The 22,949-nt window shown below is 36.2% G+C and overlaps 2 protein-coding genes across 2 annotated transcripts in view; one reads left to right on the forward strand and one right to left on the reverse strand.

The window, feature by feature from the left end:
* Positions 1-8,947, forward strand: part of LOC121413973 (neuronal acetylcholine receptor subunit beta-3-like) — an 18,831-nt gene extending 9,884 nt beyond the window's left edge. Inside the window, exons 6-9 of the mRNA XM_041607001.1 lie at positions 1,151-1,518; positions 5,646-5,903; positions 7,219-7,319; positions 8,366-8,947. Of these exons, the coding sequence (XP_041462935.1) occupies positions 1,151-1,518; positions 5,646-5,903; positions 7,219-7,319; positions 8,366-8,503 (865 nt within the window). The 3' untranslated portion in view covers positions 8,504-8,947. The remainder of the gene's footprint in view (positions 1-1,150; positions 1,519-5,645; positions 5,904-7,218; positions 7,320-8,365) is intronic.
* Positions 8,948-10,490: 1,543 nt separating this feature from the next.
* Positions 10,491-22,949, reverse strand: part of LOC121413974 (dynein heavy chain 5, axonemal-like) — a 90,371-nt gene continuing 77,912 nt past the window's right edge. The window contains exons 70-82 of the mRNA XM_041607002.1: positions 22,226-22,416; positions 21,393-21,700; positions 20,605-20,740; positions 19,850-19,989; positions 18,698-18,862; positions 18,088-18,282; positions 17,272-17,422; positions 16,580-16,716; positions 15,717-15,848; positions 14,816-15,028; positions 14,222-14,350; positions 13,621-13,747; positions 10,491-12,700 (exon numbers count right to left, since the gene is read on the reverse strand). Coding sequence (XP_041462936.1) covers positions 12,417-12,700; positions 13,621-13,747; positions 14,222-14,350; positions 14,816-15,028; positions 15,717-15,848; positions 16,580-16,716; positions 17,272-17,422; positions 18,088-18,282; positions 18,698-18,862; positions 19,850-19,989; positions 20,605-20,740; positions 21,393-21,700; positions 22,226-22,416 — 2,308 coding nt within the window. The 3' untranslated portion in view covers positions 10,491-12,416. The remainder of the gene's footprint in view (positions 12,701-13,620; positions 13,748-14,221; positions 14,351-14,815; positions 15,029-15,716; positions 15,849-16,579; positions 16,717-17,271; positions 17,423-18,087; positions 18,283-18,697; positions 18,863-19,849; positions 19,990-20,604; positions 20,741-21,392; positions 21,701-22,225; positions 22,417-22,949) is intronic.

Genomic DNA, 22,949 nt, shown 5'->3' on the forward strand with positions numbered 1-22,949 from the left:
AAGCTTGATTTGCTTTGTGAAAAAATGCACATCAATTTGCAAGGTAAAATCATCCCAATCGTTAATCGATGTTGCTCGCAAGGAAGGGCTAAAACCCTGAATGCATTATGAACGAAAATCGCATTAACAAAGTTTAAAAAGGGATAGAGACTGTATACTGCTCTTGTTCATCGAGCCGTCATTCTACAATTCATCCGTGAAGAGTGTGGCATAATGAACCAAAATTATTACGGGGACAAGACATGGTGTGTGGGACAATTTTTGGAAAAAGTCAGAGAAGAGCAAGCAAAAATAAAAATGTTTTCCTATTGGTATGTATATAGGAAATGCTAATTTGATAGATTTTGAAAATATAATTATGAAACAATATCATATGTCACCCTTTCTCTTTTTTCCATTTTCTCAGTGATTGGAAAACTTTTTTTTAGGGGGGGGGGGGCATGACCCAAATCTTTACCCCCAATCTGTACGCCAGTAAGGTTTGCCAAAAAACAAAAATGCCTTTTTGGAGGGTGAAATTAATGACAATTGGAAGTGCCTATATATCAATTTACAATGCCGATATATTTCTATAGAGCAAAACATTCTTATATCTTTGTTTTCTATTACTTATATAATGCAAATAAATTTATAACGTCATTTACCCTGTAGTCATATATTTCATATAATATGTCATTCAAACATTTTGAAAAAGCAAACGTGCAAACTAGGAATTAAAATATAAACATTCTTGAAACACTACTGAAGGCAAAGTAATCATAATTATTTGCTTTGTGCAACCAAATGTCAAAACCGGTAACCATGCAGTTTTGTATTTTGAAAATAAAACATTATATTGATTACATTATTCATAAAACTTTCATGTTTTGAATAAAATACATGTATATCAAAATTGTTAGTGTTATTCGCAATTGAAATTATTTGCGGAAATGGGAATATCACGAAACAGTTTATATGGGTGTCCATATTTGCTTTTCCTCCACTTTTACCGATATTTTCTCTCCTTTGCGTTTTCTTTACTTTTTGGTGTGTGTGAGGGTTTGTGTTTGTGTGTGTGTGATAGAGAAAAAGCATGTGTGTGTGTATGTGCTTAAAAACATAAGAATAATGTTTTTTCTCCTAATATCTACACTGTTTTTATGTTTTATAGGCTACGTTTTACCACACAGAATACACCCGTCCACCTGGTAAAGCTAGATACAAGCATGGCCGTCGTACATTACCCAAACGTCAGCTCAGAATATAACATCGTTGGCACATCCACCAAATCTGATTACGTCACTTTAAAGGGAAACATCTCTTACGAGATCATGCAAATGAGTTTCAAGCTTGTTCGGTTGCCGAGGTATTACGTACAGAATGTGACGTCACCGATATCTTTCCTGAGCTGGTTGTCGATCGTTATTTTCATCATTCCCGCCAAAAGTGGAGAGCGTCTTTCTGCCGCCGTCTCGCTCGTTCTGGGTCTGACCGTCTTTCAGATCGTCGTCACCGACAACCTACCAAAAAACTCAAGAGGTATAGATGGATCCCGGGGGGAGCCATATTGGCGAGTGGATACCATGGGCGACCAAAAAACACGTAAAAAGGATGTCTTTTTCAAGATAGGGCACGTGTTTAGAGTCCGAGTTGTAGAAGGTGGGGTCGTACTAAACCAAATGATGAGTAAAGTAAAGATAAAACCGACGACCGAAGGACTCGGGATATAACAATAAAATATTCCTGTACTTGTTTAGGGGTTCATTTCAGGGAATATTTGCCAAGAGAATCGTATTTTTCCAATACTTGGGGTAGGGTTTCCTAATATGGAAAATACGTGTACTTTGGGTGCTTTTCGAGACCTCATGCTGGTCGCGCATGGTATCTACTCGTCAATGGAAGTGGTAAAGGGTATACTCGGGCTATTCATGTCTTCTATGATGGGATGGTGCGTTGATCTAATTTCTCGAAGCGATAATTATTCCTGCCAATATTCCTCGAAATCCCCAAGGTTCGGAATATCATTGGGAAAAAACATTAGTTGAATTTTACATTTCTGAAAAAGAATCTCCATTCCTCAATTATCTTGGATTAGCATCTTTGTGTTCTACGTTAGTCCATTGATTATTTTACATTTTTTTAATTATCATGAATCACTATTATGATAATTGACGATAAATAATAATGAAGACGTTAATAAAGGGACTAATGCACAGCATATTTACTTAGATTTAGATTTATTCATTTTCCGTTCACAAAGCACAAAAAAATCAAACAATACATAGTCAAATTTACAATACAACATCGATCGAAATAAGGTATAAACAATAAGAACTAATGCAAACTAAAGTAACTTTGACTATAATAACTATATAAAACAGAACGGAGGGGCATGCCAAGAAAAGCGAAGCTTTTATGGGAGGCAAGCCCTCGTAACTTAGTTTCAATACGTATATTACAATACTATAGTATTAAGGAGAGACGGAAGACAGTTTAAGAGGAGGCTATACAAAATATTGAAGGTAACAACGAAAGAGTGAACCAAATTAGAATAAATGTAATAGTAATAATAATAAAAATGATAAAAAAATAACAACATGGTTACAATAATTATGATTATGAGGGAAGAACAGAGAGGCAAATATAGGGAGAGAGGGGGTGCAGGTACAATTGGAGGTGCAAAGAGGAGCATGGTAGGTGCGGAAACAGGTCGGCAGGCAAGTTGAAAGCTGGGAGGAAAAAAAATTGTATATGGTTTTGGTTATGTGGTAGATTGACTTGTTTGTATAAAGCATTGGCAAATAAGCATCTTTTTAAGGTTATGTTTAAAAATTGTGATGCTTGGGGATTCCTTAAAAGCGTTGGGCAAGGAATTCCAATATACGGGACCAGAAAAAACAAAAGAATTTTCTGCAAGTAAAGTTCGGGTTGGAGGTAGGTGATAAGAGTTTCGTTGTCTTGTAGGATAATCGTGTACAGAGGAGTTTTTGCAGAACATAATTGAAAAAATTGCGGGGAGATCATCTTTATTTAGTTTGTACATAAATTGGCCGAGTTGGAACAGATATATATCATTAACTTTAAGGATTTTGTTTTCAATAAATAATTTATCTGTGTGACATCTGAAATGTGTATGAAACACATGTGTATGCAGGGCCGTCGCCAGGGGGGTGCGGAGGGTGCGAACGCACCCCCCTTCAGAACAAAAAAAAAAAAAAAAAAAAAAGACACAAAGACATCGAAACTGCATTGAGGAACAATACGCATGTTGACCAGTATGTACTTTCTATATCCATTCTGGCCGTCGGGCTATATAACTGCATGAAATTGAGTTAATACGTTGTTTTTTGTGTTTTTGTGTTTTATTTTCATAAAAAGCACCCCCCCCCCCCCTAGAAAAAAGCTGGTGACGGCCCTGGTATGTAACAAAAGTATCCTATGTAATTGTGTTTGAATTGCACAACCCCATGCCAAAATACCGTAATTAATGTATGGTAATATTAAGGTGTGATATAGTGTAAGTAGTGTACGAGATGGAAGAAAAAATTTGAGCTTGTTGATAATTCCAATATTTCTTGAAATTGTTTTGCATATATTATCGATGTGTGGTTTCCATGACAATTTATTATCAATAAGTACACCCAAGAATTTTGTTTCAGAAACATTTTCAAGGACAGTGTTTTCAAAAATGAGATTGCCAGGCAAACTATTTACTCTATTGCTAAATAACATGTAATTGGTCTTTGGTAAGTTAAGTGAGAGTTTATTTGCCTTTATCCAGTCAGTTAACAATCCTAATAAGTTGGTTTATGTTATCATGAGAAAAGAAAATGTGGAATCATCGGCGAAGAGTATAAATGAAAGTAAATTTGAAGTTTTGTGGATGTCATTGATGTATGTGATAAAAAGAAGAGGGCCTAGTAAGCTACCCTGTGGTACCCCGCATGTAATTGGAAGGTTGGATGAATTGTGATTATTTATTGATACAAACTGAGTCCTATCTGTAAGGTAGCTCTTGAACCACTCCAAGGCCTTCCCCCTAATACCTAGAGACCGATAACAAGGAATTTAAATTGTCTTTCACAACCTAAAATTGATTTAGAACTGTACAAATTTATATATATTAACCTATAATCGCAAAATGTATCCATGAATTTAAACAAATGGCCGTTTAGACAGCGCATGCTGACGTGCGTGAGGCAAGCCGTTTTCCCTTTTGATTTAATTTTTTAACAGGAGTAGGCCAATTCTTTTGTTTCCAAAATGATTTCTGACATTTTATGTATAAACATATACAGTGCATATCAAAAAAAAAAGTTTACACTTAGAAAAAATCCTGTAATTTTTTTTTATTTGTAATATCCTGAAGATTTTTTCACATTTTAAAATTTTAACAGATCCATTTAAGCAAATGACGATAAAACTGTCGAAAATATTTCCACTTGAGTGAGCACCACTTTCTTTTGAAAAGTTAGTGAATAATGATTTGCGCAGAACTTTGAAATAGTTATGCGAGTAAAAGTAGACCTTTATCATGAAGAACACGTGGAATTTAGCTTATAAAATTAATTTAAAGATATCTTTTACCTTTTTTGAACTTGTTTTCTTGCCCAAAACACTTCGAAGAGTTCATTGCGTCTCATTCTACTCCCCAACACACCGAGGCCATCGTGACGATATTTTGCTTTACACTGAGCTGTAAATTACATTAAATTGCTTAGGCTTGACTTTCATTTTGTTAATCATTTTCAAGCTTGGGAAAAGTGTGGAGAAACAAGTATTAAGTGAAAAATGAAATGTAAACCCACTTTAAATGATAAAAACCTAGTGAAAAAAAATGCTGGAGATGTCTGATAATACTTTTGTTCAGATTCAGTTATGTCCTCAGATCCAGCTGGCACAAAAAGGGTAAAGGTTGTGCTTACTAAGTGTTGAAATTTCAATTTGGGTGGCAAAATTATTACAAAATGCTTGAATGTATCCGTTTTATTTCAATTGACCAAAAGTAAAAGGGAAATGTTTGAGAAATGTTTCGGAGGGTAAGTTTGATTTTGCCCTAGCTTTCCCCTTGACACAGCGTGAAACGACCATTTCTGCGCAAACAGATTTCTGCGAGCTTTACAAAAATGGATAGTGCTCACTCAATTGTAGCATTCTGTCAAAACTTTTACTTTCATTGGATAGATGAGACCCAAACCCAGGATTGTATGTGAAAAAATTACCCACATGTTGTATATTTTTTATTTCCCAGGGCTTTTTCAAAATGTATACTTTTTTATACGCAATGTATAATTAATAAAAGCCAATTCTTGATTACAAATAATTAGGATTAAATATTTGGCTGGCAACACGTACTTTGGCGTAGCGCATGTGGCCAGAATTTCCAAGTGTCACGATGCGACTATCCCTTGTATTTTTTGGATGCTTTTTGCATCGTCTCATCAATCAATTGGCCAAACAATCTCAAATTAACGCTAACGATAATCAGCAAAAAATATAAAATAAATTGTCCATCTTCATTCCTCCCGCGTCAAGAGGTATCCATGACAAATTTAGGTGATGTAGTTTCATATCAATTATTGTTCGGTGAACTATCAACATCATCCATTTAATTTTGGACATCTAAATCTGTTGACCCAAATTTTCATTGATTTCCGATTCTGTAGGTAAAACGGCCCCGGTCATATCCTACGTGAGCGATTGTTTCATCATCACGATAGCCGTTGCCATCATGTCGGCTATCGTTATCAACGTCAGTCATTGGAAAGGACGCGTCAACAACGGCGTTGTCCGATTCATCTTCTTCGACTGCCTTCAACCGTGGTTATTGGTCGGTTCTGGCGGGTGCACCAAAAAGAAGGTTACGGGTTCGAATACCCTATCCAATACCAACGTCGAAGATCTGGAGATGAAAGATCATCCAGGCAAGTTATGCCCCAAAATGCAAAATTCCAAATATCAGATGTGACATCTAGAAGAATTCCGATAGTTACGTAATTAATTATTGATCATGTTGATACTGACTTTCTGTCTCCATGATGTTCTAATGCTGAAATTTGTATTTTTATACACCTTTCATTGCTTTATTATAAAAGTTTTGTTCCCTAATTTTCTAAAGTTATGTTTAAGTCAGAGGCTGTGCTACTGGAGGCATGGGGCTGCCGAGCCATTATTTCTTTCGTTTGTGAAAAAAAATATTTAAAGGATGAGGAGAAAATTGAAAAAGAGGAAGAAAAGGAATTCAGAATTTTAAAAAAGGACAAAATTGTCTTTCTACCTCATTATTTGGGTCTTTTTCCTTCCTATCATAATACCCTGGATTTACGATTTTACTAAATTGATATCCTATGATGCTTCAATAATATAATTGATTCTGTGTTGCCCCTTTATCTCCAATGTTTTACTAGTATTTTATTTCACACGTCTGTTTATATGTTTCAAAGTTTTTCTTTGTCGACTTTTATTTTTTATTTATTTTTTTTAAACAAGATAACACCTAGTTACAAATACCAATAATGCACATAGCATTTCCATTTATTTGAAAGCAGGATAAAAGAGCATTGTAGAATAAATGCCGATCCGCTGCCGGGGATCGAACCCTGGACTTTTAATGTACAGCCAGGCGCCTTAGACCACTCGTCCACGGCACCTCCACTGTGCTACTGGAGAATTTAATTGATATACATGTTTCGATACTTGACCCAATTCCTCTCACCGTAATACCAGTTACTATCATTGTAGTTGAAATATTTTATTTAAAAAGTAGACAGCATGATCAATAAAATATCGCACTTTTTTAAAGTATGATATTTGAAATACGATTAAAACATGAATTTCTTTATAATGTAAAGTTCCGTGTTTAAATAAAAGTGGAGTGTTAATAAGCTGTTACCATCGATGCTTACTTATCGATTGAAGCTTTTGAGAGCTGTTTTTAAATTGATGGTTAGAAGATGATAAGGCAAGAAAGTGACGTGAATTGAGAACGTTGTCAATAGTAATAAATCGTTTGATGAAATGGACTTTAAAAGGATTATATTTCATCAAAGTTACTCGGTGGATATCACTATTTATTGAAACGATTCATCGATCAATTATGAATGTAAGTGGTTATTACTCTCTGATCACCCAAACCTATTTACCCTCGACTGTCGCTAATCATGTCAATATTGATAAAACCTTGACGTCACAAAATCTATCCAAAGCTTGACCCGATTCCGTTTGAAATTTTCATTTCAGAGAAGGCAGTATCAACAAAGGATCACGATAATTCACGCCTGGCGTGGATGAAAACACAGTCTTCAAAATGGACTCGATTTGAACTGCAGCCACAATCTCAGGTATGAATTTACCGCAAACCTAAAGGACAAATCCACCCCAACAAAAACCTGATTTGAATAAGAAGAGAAAAAAATTCAACAAGCATTACAAATCGGATGTAAAATAAGAAAGTTATGGCATTTTAAAGTTTCGCTTCATTTCACAAAACAGTTATATGCACATCTCGGTCGGTATGCAAATGAGGAACTGATGATGATGACACCACTCACTCACTATTTCTTTTGTAAAATATATGAATTATGAAATATTTTTATTTTCTCGTCATTTTCATGTGAAATGAAGTTTCATCCCTCCCTGAACACGTGGAATTCCATTATTCTAACATTTTGTGCTTCAGGTAAGGAGGTCCTAATCGTCAAATTCGTAAAAATTGAAATATTGTATAATTCAAACAATAAAAAATAAAAGACATAGTGACATCATCGATTCTCTCATTTGGATGTAACTGGCTCGTTCATATAACTATTTTGTTAAAAATAAGCGAAACTTTGAAATGACATAACTTTCTTATTTTACATCCGATTTTGATGAAATTTTCAGCATTGTGCTTGTCTGATTTTTCTCTATTGATTCAAATCAACATTTTTTTGAGGTGGACTTGACCTTAATAGATCATTTTATTTGTGCTTTATACCCATATGTAAGATTGCCAGACAGGTCTAACTACCGTTGAAGAAATTTGCAGTTAAAAGAAATACATCACCAATTGCTCGAGAATTATATTTGAAAAGTAAATAAGATATTTTTTTGTACAGATTCCTTTAGAAACTAAGAACTCGTACCATCGGTCTTAAGTACCATTGGTGATAAGTGATCATGAAGATTCAATAATTTCAATATTAGTTGTCGCTTAATTTGACATCAAATATAGAGAAATATAGAAAATCATGGAAGTTAATTATTAAATTAATTTCCATGATTTTTCTATTGATTTTCTAGTAATGCAAATGCATTCAAATAGTAAACAAAACGCTGGAAAACTGTAATTGATAAAATCATTTTATAAAAAAGGACTAATTTCATATGTATCACTTTTTCTTCTAAGGAATCCGAGACGGATGATGACTATGAAATGATTGCCCGAATCCTTGATCGCATCTTCATGCTGAGTATTCTAGCCACACTTCTTGTCATCACTCTACAGTTCTGGATGCTATGTCGGGAGTCCGAATCGAATATTTGAAAATATCTCTGAGAAAAGCTCATTATGTCACCACCAATGAAATATGAGCTTTACATATTTTTCTGATATAAATGGGTGGAAATATTGGAAATTTATACCTTAAAAATTAATAGGCCTAATTCTGTAAATAATCATTAATTCTATGCCGGGTTTTTGGAGCTATACTTATATTTGAGGGAGTGAATGTTACCCCAATCTTGTTATGTTCAAAAACTTTACTAGTAAGTTGCAAATTCAAGATATCGTTATCATGTTCATAAAAATTGGACTTCCCCCCCCAACAAAAAGTTAAATGTTGTTTAGTCGATATAATCTAAAATATCAATGTTCACATTTCTATATCATTGTTAACCTACATGTACATATAGATGAATTATGTATTATCAAGTAAAATTTAGTATGTTTCATACTTTAATTGACTTCAAAAACACCCTCAGATATGGTATGGGGGAAGGGACCTAAAATTTAACATATTATTGTTGAATAATAATGCTATGTGGGGCGTCGTGGTCTAGTGACTGACTCTCATCTTTCAATATGAGGGACGTGGGTTCAATTCCCAGCCACAGCAAGTTTTCCTTCAGCAAGAAATTTTCCCATATTGTGCTGCACTTAACCCAGGTGAGGTAAATGGGTACCACCGGTAAGTAATTCCTCAAACAAAGCTGTGAACATTGGAACTGGTACACTAGCATAGCCTGGGTAATGTAGGAGCGCCTTGAGCCCCAAATAAGGTGGATCCGTGCACTATACAAATCCTATGTTCGTTTTTTTTTTCATATAATATATGATTATAAAAACAAATTCTTTTGTTCTTTCTTCCATTTTCTCTCTACACTTTTTGTAACATGATACACTCATTCGTCTAGAGCGGTAATGTTTTCCTTTCTACTTATAGATGTATAACACATGCTGGGTTAAAACCTTACAAGGCTCATTGATCAAAACCTTACTTGTATTTATTGAGGGAGAGTTACAATATTCATGTGGAGTTATGCTATTTTGGAAAGATCAAATTAGCAGACAGGGATACAATTTTGTAATTGCCATTTTCATCGTTATCATTCCTATTTAAAGCTCAACATGTGGGTCAGCATTCTGTGCTGAAAACAAATTCTCTCAGAACAATCACACCAATATGTAAACTTAAAAAAATATCCTAATCAAAATTACGTAGTCAGCACACAACCTTCCCACTAACAAGCAAAATATGAATGAAATTGATATTCAGACAGCAATTATATTTCACTCATTTATTAGATTCAAGCAAGCACAATATAGAAAACATGTACACATAGCATTATGATGCGGCAATATTTGGTGCAGAGCAGATAAATATGAATATAAATAAGCTTTTGTCTCAAGGTTTCTTGAATACCACAATTGTGTAAATAAATTGAAATCACACTTAAACATTTTGATAAATATGTCTGAATAATTGATGTCCGACACAAACCAAAAAGAAAATTATAGACTGCAAGATATTAAGTACATGAAAGGTGAATACTATGGCTTCTTTGATAAGATTTGGAGAGGCACATTTGCGGTAAATTTGCAGGACCTAGCCTGTGGAATTCTCTCCCACACAGTTTGAAAACCCAGACTTCAGTGACCACCTTCAAGGGCAACCTGAAAACATACCTGTATAAAAGTGTTTTTTTTTATAGACATTGACTTATTGTTCAGACATGTATTACATGTATATGTAAATAGTTTTTGTTGTTCTGCTCTGAAGCGCCTTGAGCATGTAATCAAGATGGAAAGTGCGCTATATAAATCTTATGTATTATTATTATTATCATTAAATATTAGGGGAGCGTTTCATGAAATACATAGTGATTTTCACTACTGTTATAAGCTACCCAAATCCTTGCCTCTGGTTGGCTCAGAGCAAATTAGTCATTGAAACTCAGTGACTTTTTGTTCTGTGAAACACTTCCCAGTTTGGTTATTTATCACATATATTCACAAGTATTCTCTTTTCATAAGGACGGAATATAACAGTCATTGGCTCAAGGTGGTTCAGATAGTTTCACATTCAATTCATACTTCTACAAATGTCATATTTATACAGTTATAATCATCATGTCATACTTTTGAAGCTATCATCGATCTTGTCAAATTCTCACACACTGCAAGCTGATATCAACATTGGACGGAATAAACATTTTTTATGAGTATCATGGAAGCAGAATGAGTAGAAAGACTGGACGGAATCGTTTAAATTGGTTATAGCACCTGTGATATTGACATCATATTCTGACTTATGCACGTATGAAGCATGCATGAGCTCATGTGATGCTGACTTTCAAGCACAGCATACTGACACCGATTTAGCAGATTTAGATTTAAGTGTCTTAGTATTACATTCCCGATGAGTATGTTTATTTCAAGCCATGCATGTCATCAAAGAAATGCCATGGGATAAACAGGAATTTCGGTTGTAAACTGGTAACACGTATTTTTCATATTTCAATAGCTTGACAAGGTAGGCTTTCAAAAGTATTGCGAGCTAAATTCTTTTCAAATAAATTCTCCAAATTCATTCAATGAACACCAAGCCTCCCATGAATTGGAACTCATGACACGGAGGAAACTCTCTCAAATGATTAAAATATGAAGTATGGAACCGTCTTCAAAGTGGATAAACAGTGCAACATCACTCCGAATATCAGACTCGTATCCAAACACGTGTTTATGCATCACTGCATACCAGATTATCTGCAAACGATATATCAAACTGCTGTAAAATAAAGTAGTACATAATACATGTGTTTCAACCAAGGCACAATATACAGCATGTATATAAATGTAATATATAGTAGAAGTTAGAAAGCATTGTGATGTTGAATTGCTGATGGATTATCGCCTTGCAAAGTACAATCATTGTCAAATAAATTGATTATTGCTGATAACTTAAATGTCATCAGGGTCCCGTGACACAAAGGTTAGCGATTGATCGATCATACGCTTGATTTTCACAATTGGTTGTACATTGTAGTCAATGGAATCAATCATAGAAAAAGGTTCTACGATCATTGCTAAGCTTTGTGTTTCGGGCCCCAGATCTAGTTTATTTGAATAGCCTTGTCAGCTGCAATGTATTCATATCATGAAAGAAACTGGGAATGGTTTCTTATTTCAGTTAAGGAAAAACATAGACTTCTTACTGTAAATAGAAATTTAATTCTTTAAAATGCAGTGTGAGAAGTAATGGTGATAATAGTATGATGAAATGTTATGTAGGTCATAGCAATGGACTATACCAATTGTACATTGTAAATATATGTGAACATTTATTAACTTGTTAATAAAAAATAACCCATACTTGTAAAATCGCCCATATATCCCATATATGATCCAATAAAATATACTATAGCAAGATATTATGAATCCTCTTTGTCATTCAGTTCATATCATGTTTAAAAGTGAAAGATTGTAATCTAAATATGGCACTTCACAAAATGGAGAACAAAACATAAGCTGTACCCTGTACAATTTAAAAAAGCTGAATACTTGTATGAAATGAGATTTGAAAAGTCTGAAAAGTTTCACGCATTCGCCATTTTGTGTAAAGTGTAACAGTAACAATGAGCCAGTGGACCTGGATTAAAAACCGGGAAAATAATGACAGTACTATATTTAATTCTGTTATTGCTATGCAATCACTCTCAGATTGAATTCTGGTTAAATGTCTGATTTTTTTTTCATTTTTTTTTGTTATACTCACAAATCTTATCATTTCTAGTTTGAGCATTAAGTCATTACAGAAATCAAACTTTATGTATAACTCGAAATATCCATAACTGTATGTCAACTCCAATAACGTGCACAGCACATTGAGAAGCTTTATACATCCATCTGATGTTGACCCTTCAATAACCTTTAACCCCTCATGACCTTTGACCCCTGTCTACTTGGTATCACAGAGCAGGGCCACACCCCTCAGGATCCAATGATCAGGGTGCTGCACGGTCTTCAGGTACAGCGGGAAGATGTAGGTGAGGTCGGTACGTCTGGGTTTCTTGTAGACGGGGCACTCGTAGAGCCTGGGGTCCTTGCCCCCGAGGGTGTTGATGGCGTAGACGTGGCAGACCGGGAGGGGGGTGAAGAGGACCTTGGGAGGGGGCTCGATCAGTTTGCAGTTACGTCTGTCCCATCCAGCACCGTCAAGGAACAGTCCGTGGATGTATACACCTGCAGACGAAGAAGATTGATATCAAGGTCATTAATCAAATTAATACTTTTTGAAATAGTAATTGTATAGTGCACAGGTTTTGGATATTATAGCCATGGCTTTAAATAAGAACTCTATTAGTCCCATACGCATGACGTTGGATAAAGATGCTTGAAGTTGAATCATTAGAAGCCAATTAAATGGATGTGAAAATGGAGGAAGCCAATAATTTAGTGCTTGAAAAAATTTTCTTGACAAGTGTATAATGTTGTCGCAAGCAGAGTGTAAAAAGAAATCATAAATTTATCATCATCACAATCATCAACATCATCATCACCACCATCACCACCATCATCATCACCACCATCACCATCATCATCACCATCATCAACACCATCATCATCATCATCATCACCATCATCATCATCATCACCACCATCATCATCATCATCACAATCATCATCACAACCATCATCATCATTATCATCACAACCATCACCATCATCATCACCATCATCATCACCATCACCACCATCATCACCATCACAATCATCATCACAACCATCATCATCATTATCATCACAACCATCACCATCATCACCACCATCACCATCATCATCACCACCATCACCATCATCATCACCATCATCACCACCATCACCACCATCATCACCACCATCACCACCATCATCACCAGCACCATCATCACCATCATCATCACTACCATCACCATTATCATCACCATCATCATCACCATCATCAACACCATCACCATCATCATCACCATCACCATCATCATCATCATCACCATCATCATCACCACCATCATCATCACCATCATCAACACCATCATCATCACCACCATCACCATCATCATCACCATCACCATCATCATCACCACCATCACCATCATCACAACCATCATCATCACATAACATACCTTCAGCTGGTGGGGATGAGATATCTTCCTTGAGATATCTTGTCATGTCATTGTGAAGGACCACGCTATCAAGAGCCCATCCCTTGTGAGCTCGGGTGATCTCCTGTCTCATAGCAGTCAAGAAACCCTATGACAGAAAGACATAACAAAACATACATCGATTTAAAAAAAAATCAACAAAGATGCCACACATAGCTCAACTCGCCGTTTTGTACATGAAACAAATACAAAGCCGTACATTTTGTCCACTTTGGTTCATTTTGGTTCACTGTGTATGCTATATTTTTGATTTGGTATGAAACCTTTCCTCTGAAGATGTATCATGAAAATATCTAGTTGCGCAGAATTTAACGATGAAACCAATGTGTTCACTGATAATTTCTTTACATTTTTACATTAAAGAACTAAAAAGATGCACAATAAAATTTGGGGGACTGTATTTCTGCATTAAAGATGCATAAATAAATAAGTATTTTTCAATGTTCTATGAATAAGAGACAGCCAAAAGCATTTCCTCATTTTGAGATAATATCATTCAGTGCATTTTAAACATGACATGTTGAAAAAGAATTATTTGTACAAGACATGATGAAGGTATTACCTGTGGATTGAAGAAACCAGTCATCCAGAAGACATTCGGACGTCCATCAAAACACCAAGCATGGAACTGAGCATGACGATCAATCAGCTCGGTGAACCAGAAACCCAACGTCATAGAATCCCAAGAGATCTGACAGAGAGAAACAAAACGTTAAAGTGATGGATACAAGACTTCATCAACGGCTGATGATGATGTACAGTTCTTTTACATTTCAATACTGAACTGTAATAACCTTTCAGTCATTAATTCAAGGTGGAAATTACCCTATTATTAACTGGATCCATTTGACAAAGTGCAAGTTATTAAACAGCCGAATTTGAAATTAAAACAACTGGGTATAAAACTCATTGATAATTAAGACTTAGAGGGGAATAGACCAAGTTCAGTGTCGACCGAAAGGTAATTGGAAAGAAATGATAGTTGAACGAATGGCTTTAGCCATGATTAGTCGATCTAAGAATTAGACAATCTGTATGTAGACTATGTAGATAATATCAACCAAGGAAGCACTCCTGATGGTCGACCAAGTGGGTTTAGCCATGATGGTCTTGGACCATCTGCAATTGGACCGAATGAAAAAATGCCTTGACTTACCTTCTTCCAAGAGCCTGGTACCCTAGCATCAAACATATTGTCCAGGGCGTCCCTCAGGTTCTCACTCATGATGATGGTACCATCGATGGCTAGCTTGAGATCCTGGAGGGTGATGCGCACCGTCGAGATGACACGCTGCATGCGATCTATCTCCTGTCGCAGGAAGATGTTCAGGGGCTGGAGGTGGCCCATCTTCTGGAGGCGGGCTTTGACCTGGAGGGTGACGGAAGGATGAAACGGATTAATAACAAGGGATACAGGACAGATTGACATCAAAATGTTGCATACGCTATAATCGGCATCACTGTGCCAACCAACAATGAGAGCTATTTGAGATTAAAAAGTATTCCAAAAACTACTGACATTTGGATATTCCTCAACCTCAAACACAGGGTCTATGTTATTTCCTTGTTCATGTAATATAGCTTATATTTACACCTGGTCATCAATCAAAGAAAAACTTCTTAACTGAATAGTGCTAATTATCTTCATGAATCCACCATGCATTGTATTGAAAGAAAACAATAATAAACATTTGGCACAATCACTACTAGTGATTACTGATGCAATCTTTTATGTTTTAATATCAGAATTAGATTTTCACATCAATCCTGCAGCCAGCTTGGAAAAGTACTAGGCCTGCCTCAACAATATTGGGCTCCCTCACTATCAGTTTTGTTTCCTCCAACACTTCTCAGTGAATTTCTTGGTGATACACTGGCCTTCCCCTATGAAAAAAGAACTGGGCCTCATTAACGCAATGCTTGATTGTATTTTATAGGGATGATATTTGCTCTGGATTACAATGATCATTGTGTGCAGTCAAGTGTACAGATCAATTAGTACAATCGATCGCTAAGCTTTGTGTTGTGGGCCCTTAAGTCTTGTGCAGTAACATTACCTCATGAGGAATGAAGTCGTCCGGTAGCTTGGACAACATGTCATCGCAGATCTTGTAGACGGTTGCTTCACGCGTCTCTCCTCCCCCACCGCCACTGTCCTTGGGCTGGATGTTCAGAATGGTCTCCAGAACCTGGTCATCAAGCAAAGAAAAACAATGGATGTTACTTCTCTAATGAATACTGCTTATTATCCCAAAGAAAGAAGGCTGCCTATTACAGCATGCAAGTATTTCAAGAGATTATGGGACCCATTTACCCCACCTGCTAGGTGTTTCATAGTGTAGTTTGTAAGTACAGATGGGTGTTTCATAAAGCTGTTCGTACTTTAAGAACGACTGGTGAACCTTTCTTACATGCTAAATAATCACCAACGAACATTTGATAGCGAATATCGTATACCACAAGAAAGGATCACCAGTCGTTCTTAAAGTCACTAACTTATAAACAGCTTAATGAAACGTTCCCGGCACACACAACTTTACAAATGACTGGTGATCCTCTCTTAAGGTGCAAAATCAACATCAATGAAATTTGGTGAAAAAATTCAATACCACAAGAAAGGATCACCCATTGTTCTTGGCTTACGAACAGCTTGATGCAGAGTTGCCAACCTTTACGGAATATTAATGAGATGTGTTCTAATGTAAATTCAATGCTAACTTCCCAATTGAATGACTGACCAAAGAAAATTTGGTCACGTTTTGTCTCATAAGAAAAAATTTGGTTCGGCCATTTCCTTATTCACATTGTAATTTCTTATCTGGTAATTATTCCGTATTGTTGATATATCATCCATCTCAATCAAGTGGGGCAAAGGTTGGTTACAAAAGAAAATACTGATTTCAATCATGGTAATGCTTACCTCAGTAGCCATGTTGGTAGAGAAGGTGATGTCAGCATTAGGATGAAGTCCAAATGCCTCAGGTGAATCAGTCAACGGCAGACTATCGATGGCAGTACGGTATTCCTCTACGGTACGGCACTTAGGGATGGTGTAACCTGGTAACATAGATAAATTACAAAACAATTAAATCAAATGATGATAATATTCTGCTTTTGTACAGCAGTTAATACTTTGAAACAATGCATAGGCTTTGCTATGAAACTGAATGACCGAAAGTAAAAGCAATATTGTCATGCAGAGAGACTCTGGTCTGGAGCTCTGGAGGGCAGCACTATGACCAGAGAGCAGACTGTATGTCCACAAAGTATAGATTGGTAGCACAAAAAAGTAAAGCGATCATATGTGATACAAGATATGTCATTATGGATGGTGAAACATGTAGAATAGTTAAAAGACTTATTCATTCATTCATTAATCTAATCTAATGAGATAACCATCAGTAGGTTCTTCATTAAATGTTCTTGACAGCATGATTGAATGAAAAATTAGAATATGTAGTCTTCATGAACAATTAGTTTTTTTAAACAGGTGGTCACTAAAACAGACCTTATTTTAAAAGGAAAATATATGAACAATAATCTAAAGTTGTCTTTCATTGGGTTAAGGAGGGGTTTACCAGATCAGTCAGGTCGACTGGGCATAAAACTCACCAGTATAGAACTTGAACTTATCACTGAACATGTCCTCAGAGAACCATACTTTGCAGTAGGTGTTGAGAAGACGTTTGTCGTAATCATCAGTCACACGGCCTCCATACTGCACCTCACCAAACATGTAGCGTACCGTGTTCCAGGAGATACCCTATCGATACAAAAGAGTTTTGTGTATCAGATAGGGGTTTGTAATTAAATATTAGAGCATTCAATTTCTCAAAAGAATAGAATCTCCAAAAATGTTTCCCCCAGAGAGCAGGCATGCTGAACTGCACTACAAGAAATTTTAAACTTGTGAGAAAAGAAGTCAAGACATAGCATTCTACTGAATCTGTTTTTTTTTTCAGGAAGTATTCCTTTCAGTTGTTTCTATTTAGGTTTTGATATAGCTCAAAAAATGCACATTTAAATTTCACTAAGAAAGGATCAAAATGATTTCAATGCAGACACCAAGAATGAAAACCGATTAAGGAGCAAGTCCAAAATTTTTATTGACATTTTGAAAAAGTAATATGCAAATGATATATCTGAAGATGTCACTATTTCACTATTTTCTATTGGACCTCATGATATACCATAAATACAATATCTAATTTTTGGCAGATTTGACAGTAAAGAACTTCTTTATTGAATCAAACAATGTCAATTTAACACGTTCAGGGTAGAATCACACTTTGGTTCACATTATACATGTAGCATGGAAAATGATAAAATGTTCCAAATTTCAAGGCTTCTTTTGAAGTATACCAAATAGGATTGTCTTTATATGCCATGGTCTATCTATAGAAGGTGATAGAACTCTATGTTATTTACCTTCTTGGGATCCAGATCATCAAGATGGTTGTTGACGAACTGCACACTGGCTGTGAAGTCAGCTTGGTTGAACTCATAGGGGATGTTCCAACCTAGAGGACCAAACTTACGTCTCTCCTGCACCGTTGTATGCAGGAAGGCAACACCATAGAGCACTGGTTTCCATTGGGGTAGGTTGGAGATCTCAAGTTGCTCCTGTGCACAGTATATCAGCAAATGATTAGACATGCAAGCAGATGTATAATAATAATAATGCATTTTATGAAGAAATTGTTATCTACCCTTTCAGGTGCTTGAAGTGCTAATTACATGTACATGTCTATCTGGATATTGTTTACTTACTGGGTCGATTGCAGAAAAAGTTTCATTAAAATCAAAGAAGCAAGGGTAAGTCCCTAATACATGCATTTGATTAACCGAAAATCAATGTACTATTTCATTTTTGAAGTTCCAATCTAGTTCAGATTCCAAATTGTTTCTAACAACACAAACACAAAAGACAAATTGATATCTAAGCAAGAAAAGATTTTTAATACTCAAATGATACAAAGAGATATAGAAGCCATAAACTCGGTGTCAAATGATTTATATGGAAGGAACTGTTCCTTACCTGACTGACACCAGCATAGGTTCTCTTGAGACCAGCCTTGATTCCTTGAGGAGGTTCATTGGTGAACTTGATACCAGACTGAAGGAGGTTGATAGGGAACTTGGGATGAACCTCAGTGGTGATCCATAGACGGAAGCTATCGTGACATGGCTCAGTGGTTGTCACCTACAAAATACAAGAAAGATTACAAAGATAAGCAATAGCTCAACACCTATATGATCCCAAAATAGCTATATTAGCGATTGGGCTACTTTTCAAAACCTACTGCCTAAATCTGCAACTTTTGAAAAGCTTTAACGATGCTGTGAATGGGGATTTCCAGTGGTTATTTCTCTTTATTTTTGAGGACTCTTTTAGGCATTTCAGGGGCTAAATAGAAACTAAAATGACATAGCTCAGTCATAGTCACATCCGTTATATCCTTCTGAGGAATAACAATAGCTGGAAACTAAATACTGTCAAGAGCTTAGAAAGAATCATTGTGGTGATTCATACATTTATATGGAAGCTATCATCGTGTGCCTCAAAGCTAAATGAAAGTGGTTGCAGTAAACACTGATCTCGTGAGAAAGTCTGTAAAACCAATGTTAAGTATTACTTTATCATCGTGGGTACGGATCTGGTACGGATACATAAACTGAACTTTTTGAAATCATAAAATCTAAGCTGAAAAACGATCACACTGAAGATCGCCAACACAGATAGGCACACATGAGAAAGTATATTATTATTGCTGGAATAAAGACCCTGACAGAAGTGACCGAATCCGCGCTTATTTTGCTTATTTCTCAGCAATTGCTTAATTTCTTCCAGAATCCTTTGGCACATATTTTTTATTCATACAAACAGACACTTGGGTGGTCATTATATTGGATTCTGTAAAAAGTCATTTTGAGATCGTTACCATAACTGGCATTTATCTTTAATGGTCCACTGTAGTCATATAAAAATACATACACAATTAGAGAATTAGCAAATACTACAGATCATCATGATATCAAGGAATGAACCACTACTGTTCTTCCCAGAATTTACAAAACTGCGAAATAATAGAAGCACAGTTTAGAAAAGTCCAACTTTTAAAGTTAAGACTGAAATTAATATCTGCAGAAATACTTAAAGATCAATTCAAAGGAATGGTAGATATCTTACGGTTTCAAGGAGTTCATCCATGAATCCTAGACCAAGATGGCAGTTCTGTAGGAGCACCCAACCGCCCTCTGCCTGGAAGGAACTCAGAAGACGTCTGGCATGGACCTCTTGGCCTTGACCCATGCTGATAGCACGGCAACCTGAAAGGTGAGATGAAAAAGACGTTATCCATCAAACTGTCTGAACACAAAACCTACAACGTACTGAAGTCCCTCTCGCTCAAGGATTGAAAAGGCATGTTTTATATGTGCTAGTTTTTATGTAAAGACCCACTTGTTGATCAAAGTTTTAATCAGGGTCTGTGCCTGTAGACTAGTAATAATCCTCAAAGGGTTATTCAAACATGAGGACGCAATAAGGGCAAGATAAGCAACTCCATTAAAAAAAATCTTCCATATTCATACTCAAGTACCAGGTTACTGTATATAGTTGCAGTGTACATTTCATGAATTTGTTCGCTTGATTTTATTTTATTTCATTTCTGCATTCATGATGATTATGCAACATACATGTAACATATACAGACTTAAGGTAGTACATATTTCACAAAACAATAATACAATAGTCATGATATAAGCAATGAAAAATAGATATTAACAAGATGCATTTTTCACTTGAAAGAAAATATCATAGTTCAAGCGAATGCAGGAGACCGCCATCGTGAGCGACTAAGCTTGAAAATAATGGCGGCATTGTAGTTGTTAGTAAATAGTAAATTCTGAATCCGGGGGACACAAGGACAAGAAATTACTTACGTAGGTTCATCTTCTTAGCCAGAGATTCAATGGAAGCTGTAGGATCTGATCCCATAGACAGGAAACAGATCAGAGGAACCTTTTTCTCGCTCTCTTCCCACATTGTCTCAAGGTTCAAGATAACACCCTCAGCATACTGTCAACAACAAACAAATATTTACGATAGAAACAACAACAGTTAGCAATCATTGGAGAGCATGATCTAGTTAAGTAACAATTGCACTGTAAGTAAAGCAAATACACCGGCAAGCATCAAAATTTGGCAGCTAATTTTGCCGGAGATAAAGATCTTGGGACCGCAAAATGGCTTATTGACATAAAGGACATACAGGTGTAGATTATGGTCAAGAGAATAAATTAGTTTGCTTCAGGGTGTTAAACATCAAAAATATTAATTCAACTTTAATTGATGATTGTTTGACTTAAACTGAAATTGGTTAAATATCAACACAAAAATGTTAATACTGATCTTGATTTCATCCAATATATCCGATCAAATGCAATCCATTGAGTATTTGATATAGAGTCTTTTCCTTGCAGTTATAAAGCACATCAAAATTTGAAACTAGATATACATGTTGGCCACTAAACAGTAATAGTATTTCAAAAGAGACCAGGGGGCCGTTTCATAAAGATGTTCATAACTTAAGAGCGACTGGTGAACCTTCTTTATGCAATAAATAATCACCAACGAACACTAATGGTGAATATCATTTACTAGAAGAAAGCTTTATGAAATTCCCCCCCACTTGCACAGTGAAAACAAAGTATTAAGGACTTCAGCTTACCCTGACACCGATAGAATCAGCGATGTACTTCCTAGCCTGAGGGATGGCTCTGTCTGGACACCAGGACCTCACCAAGAGCAGCTTCCTGTAGACGTCCAAAGATGTGGAGTAGCCATCGGGTATGGTGGCTTCCTCCGGAGCGTCTTCATCAAACCAGTTCTTCCAGGCCTTGTCGTTGCGACTGACCTGTCCCAACAGCTGGGTAAACTGAGGGAGCTTGCTGAGCTGGACAAGATTAAGCCAGGTGGTGTCCAGGATCCACTTCTTGGGCTTGGCATCCACTGTGTTGAGATCCAAAGCGGCTCCACCTATCAAGTTTGATTGGCAAAAGAAATGAATAGTTTACTTTCTTCACATGGGTGAATCTTCAAGGAACTCTAACCACATTATCAACGGCAGATTAATGAATATAAAAGATGGATTTACATAATGCTTTTCCAGAGAGTTTATATTTAGAAAAGTTGTTCAATGAAACTCGCAAGTCCCTGAATGAAGTGCTCTTCTTCAGTGAGTGATTAAACCTTCAAGAAACACTTGAAACATTTTATCAATTAATTCCATTGAACTATTGTTCTGAGGTAGATAAGATAAAATAATAAGATAAAAAGATTTCAGTAGCTTATAACAAATGGCTCGATAAAACACTTTCATGATTAACAGACACTCTTGATGAAAGTCTGGACTCAAGACATCAACCTCCTCACCAAGCAAATTTTCATAATGCATTTTGTTAAAGACTTTCATTAAAAATTTTGCTCTCGACCAATCAGACGAAAGGATTTGGTAGCTTATAACAAATGGCTAAGTGAGACACTCCCATGATTGATACTCACCCTTGATGAAAGTCTGGAACTCATCGTGTTTGACCTTGCCAAGCTGCATGTCAATCTTCAAGGTTAGGAGCAGTGTGAAGAGGAACTTGTGATTCTCGTAGAGACCGCGGGCTGTGTACTTGAAGACCTCATACGTCATGAAGTCAATGATGTTAGCGATACGCTTGGCAGTGATTGGACTCTTCTGGGACCTGTCATATACAAAAAGGTCAGAGCGATGATAACATATGCAAGTTTACTAGCTTTAGGGCGATTCCATGAACTATTCACGTCCAGCCCTCAATATGGGGAGTGGGGGCCTTTAATTATAAACATTAATGTTTATAATAGCACTGCTAATTGGTTTTTCATCAAGCTGTTCTTAAAGTAACACACAAAATTAAACATGACTGAAACTTGTTCTTAGGTGCTTAAGTCAGTTGAATACGATATATCATTTAGCATATGGGTCACCATGGGGATGTTTCACAAATATTTAAGTATGACTTGGAGTCGCATTAAGTACCAAGTTGCATACGGTATGAAAAGCTTGACCGTATTGGTTAGATTGTGTCATGAGGAAGCGCACTACTGCATATCTATCAATAAGATCGCGCCTTGCATATCATGTACGTGTCAGCATTTAAGTGCGACCTAAGTCATACTGAAATCTTTGTGAAACACCCCCCAGTTGTTTAAAGAGACATGCATAACTTAGGAACCGAACAGCCTTATGAAGCAGCCC

This window comes from Lytechinus variegatus, chromosome 4 (genome assembly GCF_018143015.1).
Source record: "Lytechinus variegatus isolate NC3 chromosome 4, Lvar_3.0, whole genome shotgun sequence".
In the NCBI taxonomy this organism is placed as follows: Eukaryota; Metazoa; Echinodermata; class Echinoidea; order Temnopleuroida; family Toxopneustidae; genus Lytechinus; species Lytechinus variegatus.